General features: G+C 37.2%; 2 protein-coding genes across 3 annotated transcripts in view; both read right to left on the minus strand.

The window, feature by feature from the left end:
* LOC107703389 (transmembrane protein 184A-like) overlaps positions 1-1277 on the minus strand; it is an 11971-nt gene extending 10694 nt beyond the window's left edge. Inside the window, exons 1-2 of the mRNA XM_016505999.1 lie at positions 1191-1277; positions 592-667 (exon numbers count right to left, since the gene is read on the minus strand). Of these exons, the coding sequence (XP_016361485.1) occupies positions 592-667; positions 1191-1219 (105 nt within the window). The 5' untranslated portion in view covers positions 1220-1277. The remainder of the gene's footprint in view (positions 1-591; positions 668-1190) is intronic.
* A 9763-nt stretch (positions 1278-11040) lies between these two features.
* LOC107703392 (proteasome assembly chaperone 3-like) lies at positions 11041-12282 on the minus strand. 2 transcript variants are annotated; one of them, XM_016506003.1, is made up of 3 exons: positions 12100-12282; positions 11521-11749; positions 11041-11429 (listed from the first exon to the last, which is right to left on the minus strand). In XM_016506003.1, exons 2-3 carry the CDS (start codon positions 11734-11736, stop codon positions 11277-11279), a joined length of 369 nt encoding a protein of 122 aa, XP_016361489.1. In that variant the 5' UTR covers positions 11737-11749; positions 12100-12282; the 3' UTR covers positions 11041-11276. The 2 variants fall into 2 exon arrangements, with proteins under 2 accessions (XP_016361489.1, XP_016361490.1); XM_016506004.1 differs by lacking the exon at positions 12100-12282 and adding an exon at positions 11854-12070.
* Between the last annotated feature and the right edge of the window lie 496 nt (positions 12283-12778).

The following is a 12778-nucleotide window of genomic DNA, read 5'->3' on the forward strand; positions in this document are numbered from 1 at the left end:
TTTTTTGAAATTGAGATTTATGCATCATCTGAAAGCTGAATAAATAATCTTTCCATTGATGTATGGTTTGTTAGGATAGGACAATATTTGGCCGAGATAGAACTATTTGAAAATTTGGAATCTGAGGGTTGGAATCTGAGGGCGCCAAATGAAGTTCTTAGCAATGCATATAACTAATAAAATATTAAGTTTTGATATATTTATGGTAGGAAATTTACAAACCATCTTCATGGAACACGATCTTTACTTAATATCTTAATGATTTTTGGCATAAAAGAAAAATGGATAATTTTGACCCATACAATGTATTGTTGGCTATTGCTACAAATATACCCCAGCGACTTAAGACTGCTTTTGTGCTCCAGGGTCACATATAGCCATTTGTACTCGAAACAGAATGGGACATGAGACATGATAAAATCCTAAAATGTTCGGCTGATTTCCAGATTTTCAATTTGGTCTCACACTTTTGGACTCCACTGGAAATAAGCTGAATATTTTAGGGTTTTTAAAATGTTTAAAAGAAATGTTATGAAAAATGTTGCTGTGAAGAAAAAGTAATTCTGATTTTAAAGAAAAATGTGAACAAACCTGCTTGCAGAATCTCAGGAAGCCAATGGAGTAACTCATTCCTACCAAACAGCATGTCCCATACAGGCAACTAGACCTGTTAAAGGCAAATGAAAAGGAACATTTGAAAGGTGATGCAATTCTTGAGGATAGATGAAATGATCTCTTAAAAAAAAAAAAGTTATTTTGCACAAACTCTTTAGAAATAGAACATTTTGTTTCTTAACCTAGAGGTTAGCATGTATTCTCGAACACATTGAGTCATGGTGGTCATGTGAGTGATGACAACAAAATTCAAAAGATGACGACCATCATTCTTCCAGAGGAGCTTCATGAGAATCGATTTTAATTATGTCCTGTGCATGTTAATGAACTTTTTGCCAGCGTTGTCCAACATGCTGTATTTATATTCTCCTAAAGCTCTTCACTATGCATTTTGTAGGACTTCCTTCTCCATGCTGGATATATGTGATGCTTTCTTAGAACTTTGCCTAAATGAGTTACAGAGTGGCAGCATAAATATTAAATTGGTAGCATAATTTAATTGTCTACAATTTGGGGCAGCCTCTACATAGGAAACACACTTATCATGCCTTAAATGTAAATGTAAAGACACTCACTGAATAGGCTTTCCTCTTATTTCCGACATGATGGCACTTTCTCCTCCAAGGTACTCAAAAGACAGACTCAGGAAGTTGTATATCACAAATGCTAGAATGACAAAAGAAAGAAAAACAGCCAACATAAGCCAATCATACATGAGAGCCTAACACAAACATTTTGCTGAATTCGCAGTGAGTTTTAAATAAGCAGACAGAACAAAAAAAATAACCTGTCACTTTGTGCAAAAAAACGGTCAAGATTGAGGAGTTGTTTGTGTCTAGGAAATCCATCTCAACCTGAGAGGTCTATTTAAAGACAGATTAGATGGTTAGATCTCATTGTCTCTCAGTGTACAACTATTACTTGTGGTAAGATTTTACTGATGGTCTCTATGACTAAGACTTAACTTTGAAATCACAATTAGATTACATTACCTCTATTTTATTAAGGGAAATAAAGGTTTTTATTCAGTAAGGATATATTAAATTGATCTAATTGATGATTTCTGAAGGATAATGTGACTGGCAAAAAATTCAGCTTTGCATCACAGGAATAAATTAAAAAAATATATGTAAAATACATTTTTAAATATATTCAAATAGAAAACAGATATTTTAAACCATGATAATATTTCACAACACTACTGTATTTATTTATTTTTTATCAAATAAAGGCAGCCTCAGTGAGCATAAGTGCTTTCTTTCAAAAACATAAAAAAATCTTGCCAACCCCAAACTTTTAAATGATAGATTATTACAGACTACAACATAATCACTCTAAACACACTCATTTATATAAAACTATTATTCCATACAGTACAAAGATGGATTATGTGAAACAAAAATCCCCACACTGGAATTTTCCCATGTAACTTGAACAACACAGGAAAAACTGTGTTTCAAATCGTCATTGTCTAGGAGTACGCATATTATTAAAGTCTACTGTGTTTCACAGTCTACACATGGCTTTTTGGCAAGGTTTAAAGGGAAAGAGCACTTTTAGATAAACAAGGCAATAATAGATGGCACTCGTGGAGGTGAAGGCGGACCTTCATTAAAGCCGGAACTAATTGAGCCATTTGTGCCAGGATGGGGAGAAAGATATTTTAATAATGTAAATTATGTGAAAAATAATGCGTTTTTCGAACCACCAAGCATGAGAGCATGTTCTAGTACACCCCCAAAACAAAATCAAGACTTTGTAAAAGAACATATTAGGACCCCTTTAATATATAAATCTAGAAGTAAATGCAAAAGTAAAATGCATTGAATAATGTGTTGCTTATATTTATTGTGTTTAAACATGTCTGTGAAAGATTGTATTACTGCACGGTGTAAAAAAAATTGCAATGCTGAAAAAGCATTTTCAGTGACAATGTTTGGTTTTGAAATCAAAATAATGGATAAATGTTGTGTTTGTGGTAAACAGCCAAGGATCAGTAGTGGACTCCTGTGTGAAAGCTGCTTCCCCTCTCACAAGAGTCACCTAAGAGGGGAATTCCCCCCATTTTCAAAAATTTAATTCAGGCCCTGAATAAATGTCTGAATGATACTGTTTGGAGTATCAATATAAATTGTTATAAATTATAAAAAGAAAGCTTTAAAAAGATCGGTACTGGCAGATACTGCTTTCTGTGATCGGCCTCAAAAATCCTGATCAGAGCACCCCTATTTTTTTAAGGTTCAATACCACCCACCTAATGTGATTTTGGAGTGCTTATGTAGGAATTTTTGCCCATTCATCCACAGCATTTGTGAGGTCAGGCTGTGATGTTGGACAAGAAGGCCTGGCTAGTAAACTCAGTTCCAGTTCATCCCAGGTATTTAATATAGTTGTGGTCAAGTTTTTCCACACCAAACTCATCTAACCATGTCTTTTTGGACCTTGCTTTGTGCACTAGGGCACAGTCATGCTGGAATAGAAAAGGGCCTTCGTCAAATTGTTCCCACAAAGTTGGAAGCAATGCATTGTCCAAAATGTCTTGGTTTGCTGAAGCATTGATTTCCCTTCACTGGAACTAAGCAGCCCCATACAGTTGGCACAATGCAGTCAAGCAGGTAACATTCTCCTGGCATTGGCCAAACCCAGACTCACCCATCAGACTGCCAAACAGATTCATCACTCCACAGAACAGGTTTCCACTGCTCCAGAGTCCAGTGGCAGTTTGCTTTATGCTGGTTTCACATCAGCTTCACGTCAACATAACTACATCGTCACTGCAGCTGCAGACTTGCGAGAGCATTCACGCTGGAAGTGTTTGTACAGCGTCACAGCACCAGCACCAAAGCTACATATTTCTTTACAAAGACAACTATAAATTTGTATTTAGAAGTTTTCATTTATAAACTTGAAAGTTCTTGATAGTATTCACATGTAAATGGTACACAACAAAAACAGCTCTGATCATGTCATTTCAGTCATACTTCGATATACAATGTGCTGTTAAATAATGTTTTTTTTTTAAAATATAATACACGATACTCTCACCCAAACTGAACAATTTAAAACAAGTTTAAATGGGTAAATCTTCTATACATATTTTTGATTCTTAATTTTCTTCTCTGACAACTCCAATTCTTGTTAAAACACACTAGACATACTTATTCTGTGCATTTTTTTTTGTGTGAAATCATCTTTATTTTGTCCATCAAAAGTGTGCGGTCACTTTAATTGTGCGCGAACAGCGCAGAAAAAAATAGACTAGGCGCCAAAACCACTGCATCAGTGCTGCTCATGCGATGCTCCTTCTCATGCTGTGAATGCTCTCATTTGTTAACATGGACGCCAAAAAAATATATATATATATGGGCTGCTCATGGTGGCAGTGTGAAACCGGCCTTACACCACTCCATCCGACTCTTGGCATTGTACTTTGTAATGAAAGGCTTGCATGCAGCTGCTCAGCCAAAGAAATCCACTCCATGAATCTTTCAGTTTTCGTGCTGATATTCCAATAATAACACTTACAATTGATTGTGGAATATCTAGCAGGGATGAAATGTCATAAACTGACTTGCAAAGGTGACATCCTATAACAGTACCATGCTTGAATTCAAAGGTATCCTCAAAACGACCCTTTTTTCCCCCACAAATGTTTGTAAATGCAGACTGCATGGCTAGGTGCTTGATTTTATTCACCTGTGGCAATGGGTCTGAACGAAACACCTGACTGAACTTCTCATTTAAATGTATATAAAAGGAAAAACATCTTTTCTGAGCGTATTACCACCAAGTAATATAGTTTATTAGTCTAAATTTAGGCTTTTCAAACTACACAGTAACCAGGCACAGAATGCAACCATTGTGTTTTCACAATTCACATGTGCATATACTGGCTCTATAGTTTTAAAGTTTGGCACTATCGGTATTATAATATATCTTTGAAAACTACTATGGAGTTTGTGAGGCATGTGCATGTCCTTACAGTCCCTTTGAACTTCACACTATTACTGAGGGGGCTCAATATTCGCTGGGTTCTTTAAACTCTTGGACACTCAATCATTTGAAATCAGATTATTTGAGTCCTTCATTCCACGGGTGGAGGCTTTATGTATTTGTGGGCTCTCAAAAAAGCAAGGGGAGTTGCTCTCTGAACTGATGTCCTCCATTTCACCTAGCCTGCAGGGGAAATAAGTTCATAGTCTACCAGACTCCATATAATGCGGAGCTGACAGTGAGAGAGAGCCGTGCTCACAATAATGGCTCTGGCCATTGACTGTCTGCTGGCTGTCACAGAGATGCAGTCAAAGCTAATTACAACCAGTATGAAGCAAAGAGGAAATGCCAGTGGAGCTGCGAAGCGCCCAAAAACAAGGGCCGGTGAATCACAAGGTGTAGCACCAACTTTAAGACCGTAAAGCTTGTAAAAACTAGAGAGCTGAGAAAAGCCCGACACAAGAGCGCTGTTGGCGCCTTGTCATTGCAATATATAACAATTCACTTAAGAAGGTTTGGCCCAGAAGGTGCTTATGTTCTAAATAGGTGGTCTTCAAAGACTCCTTTGATATACTTGGCACTGATGGGAAAGTTTTGCAGGCAAATCAGTAACTTCAGAACAGGGTGTTTTAGGAACGCAATCTCAATTTCTGCCTTTAGTATGCAGCGTGCGAGAAAAGCTCCGCCGGGAGAATCTTTTGTAGCGAAACCGAGAAAGGCAGTGAAATACTAAAACTATCCTGAGGGCTCCTTTAATCTCCTCAGGATTTACATATGTTGCCTCGCGCAACCCTCCGCAGGCGGCTGTTTGCGATGCCGTGGATGGCGGTAGATGAGTCGTTCTGCTGCTAGTCTGAGGGACAAAAACCAGACTGTTTTGACTTGATTATGACTTGAAGAGGAAAACCACTACACAGGGACTCATTTCCAGGCTCCATACAGCATCCCTACGTTGTTTGGCCGCTTCAAAACTGTCAGCTTCTCAGAGGTATTGGCTTCTGTATGGCACACAAGACGCTTTGGAGGCAATCAAATCATAGTCCTCCGGGCACACTGCGGGCACTGCAATTCAGAGCTGAAGAAATACCTTTCCTGACCTCTGCTCTCCATCAGTACGATCCCAGTAGTTCAATTACATAACAGATGCTTGAGAAACATATTCTATATTAAATTTCTTCATGGGTCATATGGGCTGCAATGAAAAGGGATTCAAAATATACCAGCAAGAGCAGGGAAATTAGATTTCGGCCTTTTCTGAAGCCGAACAATGTGGGCAAATATAATTGGTAATTCGACACACAAGATGGGTATATTCATACTGTGCCGGCACTTCACCTGACAATTACTTTTACACCAAACTCATCCACCACCAGCCGGTTTCATCTCGCTGTAGGCAACACGGTGAACTCATTCATATGCCACAGAAATGGATATTCAGGTATGATGTAAGCTTTTAGCTGTAATGAACAGCAAAATATAAAGGACAGGGAAATACCCCAGCAAATAAGAACTGTTCAGCATGTATACATCTATAAAGAAGTGGCCAAACCTTTGCAAGACTTACTGAACAGTCTAGTGTTTAAGAAGCTGCCCTTATCTCTCTCTTTTATTGATACAGCTGGTGTAAAGGTTAGTGACTGATGGTCTTTCATCAAGCACAAAAGAACTTCTATAAACAAAGGCTGGGCTTACAAATACAGCTCACGCTGTACATTCTGCTTCAAACCTGTGAGCATAAACTACCAGTCAACAGATTGGACACACTATTTCCACATATTAGAATAATAGTAAAGTCATAAAAACTATGAATATAAAAAAAAAATTGAATATTAAACACGGATGGGAGTATGGGAATTAGTAGTGAGCAAAAAGTTCAATCAAAACATTCATTTTAATTTTACATTTTTTCGCTCAATCAACTTCATGGTACCCAATTTGGATGCTTTTTAAACAGTTTTGAACCTCACCAATTTACAATAAATAAATACAATATCTGTATATTTACTGGAATAAAAGTGAATAAAAGATATTTATAATGTTAAGACAACACATCACAGTAATATTTTTCACAAAAATATTAAGCAGCATCATTGATAACAGTATATTAAAATAGATAACCATATATTATAGAAACCGATATTTTTAAATTGTAATGTTTCACAATCAAAACATTTTTGTAGAAGGTGGCCTTAGTGAGCATAAATTGGCCCAATTTATTTAACACTGATTTCAAGAAAAAACATTGTTTTTTCAGTTGCATCCAAATCTTTTACTGTTAGTGTATGAGAAACTGCCAACAGATTTATTTAAACTACAACGGCAAACATTATCACACCAACAACTACTTCAAATACTGCCAAACACTACACACACAAAGAAAAAAAATTAAACAAGCTTTGTCACAGAGACAATCATTTCCTTAAAAAGCGTTCCCGTGGTGCACATTGCAGATGGCACGTCAGAGCACATATATTATTGGCTACATATCCTCTCATTAGATCACCAGAGTACACTAAAGCCATATTGTGTGTTTACACAGCACTCTTATCAGCTCTGGGACCAGGTACCACTCTGCTCTGTAGCTAACTTTGATTGGTCAAGGACGGTAACAGCGCTCTAAATGAATCATTTAGAGCAAAGAAAACATGGATGACGAGTCCAGAACAAACATGCAGCTATTTATTGATCTCTGATGATCGATAACCAGTGGAGGGTTAGTTATTACTGAGTCTTTAATGACTATGTGGCATAGATTAACCTTCTAAAATTACATAGTATTATCAAGATCTGCAGATGATAATGAGCCTGTGGTCAGGTATGAGGGAGGAGACAGCATGGTACAGCTCTTGTTTTCTCTGCCTAGGTTATTTGCTTTCATTTGCCTGTGCTCTGAATGAACCGCAGCTATTAGAGCTTCCAGCTTTCCCCAGGCCACAATACCAGTCCATTTAATACTGAGATTTGTTTCTCACCTTATGGCCTATACTTGCTATACTCCATACTGGTTTATTAAGCAGCAGTGATGCTTTCTGTTGCTAAATAAGAAGCTCTGTGGTCTAGAAATTGTGCTGGATGTGCGAGTGCCTGGCTGTAAAAGGATTACTATGAATTAGTTGTCCTCAAACACATTAGTGACATTTAGTTCCTCGAAATGAGCCTACCTGATGACAGGTGATGATGAGCGCAGACCAAACGAAAATCCCTGACAAGGCTTGGGCCGTGGGGGTGTTGAGGAAGAGCTGGTCGTCCCGCACTACTTCCGTCCCATTACTTGATCTGATCATGGTCATGTTAGACATGTCGGTTATGTTTGACAGCATTGAGAATGACGACAAAGGGACAGAATTATCCATCTTTTTATCTGAATCCACTGACAGAGTGCTGAAATTTGTCGTAGTGGACCCAGACTCATTCATCTGTGGGAAACAAATAAAAAACATGAAAAAATTTATTTTTTATTTTAAAATTGAATTTAAAACCAAATGATAGTCATAGCCTAAATATTTATTATCTCTTTCATTTACACCTTTGTTTATACACTATCGTTCAAATCCTTCAGAATTAATGATCCTTCAGAAATCATTCTACTATGCTGATATGGTGCTCAGTTATTATCAGGTATCATTTATGCTTTTTTTTATTAGTAATGGTTCTTTTTTATGTTCAATGTTGAAAACAGTTCTCGATGCTTAATATTTTTGAGGAAACCATTATAGAATTTTTTCTCCGCTTCACATCATGACCACATCACCACCTTGGGTGTGAAGTATTTTCTAGTATGCCTAGTAAGACCTTGATTAGCTGGTTCAGGTGTGTTTGATTAGGGCTGGAGCTAAACTCTGCAGGACACCGACCCTCCAGGACCGAGTTTGGGCACCCCTGAGTTAATGCAATTAATGAATTTATTTATTTTTTTTAAAGAAAAGAAAATTAAAACCTTAATCTGTTTACATGTTTATCTATCAATTGTACTATTTCTGTTCCAATGAACAGAACAAAGACTTATAGTTATCAATATTTTATTAATTATAGTTTTATAGTTATCAAAACAAAGATTACTATAATATTTTACTGGAAACTATGGTTGACATGTATGGTTTTTGTAAACGCAGCGTCAGAATACATAAATTATACATAACATTTTTCAGTAAAATATGCCCTTTTTACACTAAAAGACAAAAAAAAGCTACGTAATCAAACCTATTATTGAAACAGAAGGTAAGACCTGTTCATAGATATTTTATGAAGCACTTACCCTGATACAGTGTCGACACCTGTGAGAGTTTAGTGCGATCAAACTCGGATTACTTTACAATAAACGTCCCTTGACACTGAACATCGCACTGGGACTAAAATAATAAATACATTGCATACATGAGTGATTAAAAAAAGATATACGACTTGTAGCCATAGGTGGATATGGCCCGAGCGACGACACCGATGAGTCAAGCGCACTTCCTCGTTTAACTATGGACAGGTCTGATGGACGTCAGTCAGCTCGGTGGAAACTGCCCAGGAACTAATTAATCTTTATAAAAATCCTGAAGCGCTTATTTTCCTAAAGGCTTTTCCCAATTCCAGACCATCAATCTCGTCGTTCCGTCTCAAATTAGGGCAGGTGTATGCACTTCGCAACACAACAGCACACCCAGTTCACGTGACTTTGCGAGTTTATAGTCTTTGGTCACGTGACATGACCGGCAGGAGCGCACCTGTTGATCAAAGCTGCTGCAGTATTCTTGCTTGACACGTGCAGTCTTAATTAATACACTTAAATTGATTTTAGATCTCAGAAAATAAATCTGTAACAGAACTGTGCGTACTGACATAAATAATATAGGATTCATTCAGGTAAACTAGGTCACTTTTAGACATAAGAGGGCCATGAAGAGATGACCTTAATTCACACTATATACATTAGGGATCAATTGTAAAAATCGTTTCTTCTCCAACAGTTATATGGTGCAGCAGTTAGGTTTAGAGAGCAAATTATTCCATTAATTTTGTCCTAGATCTAGAGGAATTGATTTTAAGGATAACTTATAGGCTACACCTTTCCAGACTGTGAGCTATGAGGTCCATGGTATATGCCTTTTAATCCATGGTATATGCCTATGTTAAAGCCAAAAACCTGTATTATTTAAACTGTTTTTTTTTTTTATATATAATTATGTTTAACAAAATATTTTTTGGAAGAATATTACATTACCCAGAATTCTGCAACGAAATCTTCACCAATCAGAAAATCACAACAAAGTTCGCCAATAGAACACTTTAGCGCCCAACCATTCCAATGATGCACTGTCAGCCTCCATATGCTCTTTGCATAGTGCAATAAACATTAATTACATCTTTCAAATAAGGTTTTTTCTCCATTGTTTTAAAACAAATGACACTGCCTTATGTGATTGTTGTTCTTTCCTTCATTAAAGTTAAGTACACTTTTTTTTTTTAAACCAGGGATTTGTCTGATTTTCAAATACGTCTTTGCTTCAGGGTTCTTTATTTGTCAAGGTTTCTTTATTGTGTTTTCCCTTAGTTCCTTGTCCCATAGTTCAACCACAGACAGAACCAACAATGAAGCAATATTAAAGAAACACACACACACATAATAATAATCATTTAAGAAAATGTAAAATAATATAGACTATATCAAGAAGTAGGATGTGGATAAAACAAAGATAGAATAAATGGAAGATAAATATAATAGAGAGGGAAAAGAATGGAAAATTCTGTCATTAATTACGCTGTTATTAAGTATTACGTTGGCTCCATGCATCAGCATGCACCACACGCATGCATTGTGGTACTCTCCAGAACGCACAGCAAAGACTGACACACGGAAGAGAAGAAATTGTTGAAGTTGTTATTTTAGCTTTCTTTGCCCAGAAAAGTATTCTCAGAGCTTCATAACATTACGATTGAACCACTGATGTCACACTGACTATTTTAACGATGCCCTTACTACCTTTCTGGGCCTTGAATGTTTCAGTTGTGTTGCTGTCTATGGAGGTACAAAAGATCTTGGATTTAATAAAAAAATATCTTAATTTGTGTTCTGAAGATGAAGAAAGATGAACAAAGGTCTTACAGGTTTGGAACGACATGAGAGTGAGTAATTAATGACAGAATTTTCATTTTTGGGTGAACTATCACTTTAAGTATAAATAAAGATCAATCAGACTTTCAATTCAGTTTGTAGAGCTGTGATTCACCTCGTAGCTGACTGTTTGGTTCATGGCTTATAACTCCTCAACAAATACTTTTTTTAATTCCCTATGGGAAAAATAAACAGAAAAACAATTCCAGAACCATGGCTGCTGAAAAAGTGGGCAGACACTGTTGCAGTGGTTTGGCAGTGTTGAACCAGGTGCCTCTTCAAATACTTTGGGATTGGTGTGAGACATTTAAATAAGCACCAAAAAATAAAAGTTAAGAAAATATAATTTTAATCTCAGGGCATCTGAAAGACATCTATTATACAGAGGCAAACAGATGTGATCTTGAACAGCACTCTTAATTTTAACATTAAAATTCAAGCTTTTCAAAGTGTGTGTGATAACAACTGCACTTGCAGATCATTCTGACAAGTCAAGATTTACGTTGTAAAAACTGTGCAGATACATCATTTGACTTCATCCAGAAATAGTGCCGTTTGACCTCCTGTTTTACCAAACCTGGCAAGCTTTGATCATATATTTAACGTTTTTCATAGTTTCAGCGCTGTTGTCTTTAAGTGAGAGGCCCAGCAGGACCGGTCGGTTGCCTGATTCTTGTGAGACAAACATTGCAACATTCTTGGCGTAGACATGTGTAAGAGGCTGCAAAGGAGACAAAAAGGACAAGGTGAAATACAAACATGATTTTATCTGCCCTATCGATTATCCAACATAAACGAACTTCATTACCTACCTCATCCTTTCCCAGCAGTACTCTGGTACTGAACATGGGTAGGCTGCTTTCACCAGACCTTGTGTCAGGTGTTATGGATACAAGTGTCCCAATTTTACCATACTGTGTCAAAACTATAAAAATGTAGTTGCTGAACTCCGTGCAGACAACTTGAGTTGGGTTTCCGTTTATTGTTTTTTCCGTCTGTCTAGATCGGATGACGGGTTGAGGAGCCATTATTTACTTCCACCTGAAAATAAATAAAATAAACATGCAGCATAATAATAGCCAGTGATAAAAGTCTCACAACTGAAACAGTTAAAAGGGAGAAAAACGGAGTATTAAATTAATTACGTTAAGTACAAGGCAAACGAAGACGACAAGGAAGCTCATTCATTCTGCTCTGTGTTGTTTAGCAGAAGCAGGAAGCTACAGCGACAGTAGGCCGTAGGAGATCGCTGACGACTAGCTTGTCAAAAGCGGACAAACGACACAGGAAACACCGAGGCTTCAGAGACTCACGCGGAGCAGTAGATAAAACAACCGTGCTATACGCAGCAGATTATTAATAAGCAAGATTAAGTAATAAGCATTTCTCACCGCTAGTTTAAAGTAAATAGTTTTATCCTCTTATGTCGAATGTGAATTCGTTTGCAAACATCCCTCAGCGGAGACGAACAAGGGGATGCGTTTCACCTACGCAATGACAAGCTAAAAGATGCGAGCTGCCGGGAGAAGGGTCTGGCTGCAGCTTGGCGCTTGCACTCTCAAGCCTTGTCCAAATACCCACACTTGCGGTCTTGGCCACTTGAGAGCGCGTGCGCGCGACAGGAAGAAAGTGCATAAAAACAAATAAAAGACTGCAAGTGACGTAGCTAGCGGAAGCGCAAGTGTCTGAGAGTGCAAGCCTGAGAATGCACGTCTGAGAGTGCAAGCGCCAGCTGCAGCCAGACCCTTTTGGCTGCCGGAGACGGTCTGTTTACAGTGATTTGGATAACATGTAACGTTTAAGATTGTATATAATTCAGATAAAAAAAAACATTAAATAGTAGGTGATATAATATGTACTTTTATTATTGTCAGGACATTATAAATATGAGAATGTACACTTATTTTCTTTTCTTTTTCTTTCTTTTTTTTTTTTTTTAAAGAACATTAAAGGGGTCATATGATGCGATTTCAATTTTTCCTTTCTCTTTGAAGTGTTACAAGCTGTTGGTGCATAAAGAAGATCTGTAAAGTTGCAAAGACTAAAGTCTCAAATCCAAAGAGATATTCT

Source organism: Sinocyclocheilus anshuiensis, unplaced genomic scaffold, assembly GCF_001515605.1.
Source record: "Sinocyclocheilus anshuiensis isolate Anshui unplaced genomic scaffold, SAMN03320099.WGS_v1.1 scaffold58, whole genome shotgun sequence".
Taxonomy (NCBI): domain Eukaryota; kingdom Metazoa; phylum Chordata; class Actinopteri; order Cypriniformes; family Cyprinidae; genus Sinocyclocheilus; species Sinocyclocheilus anshuiensis.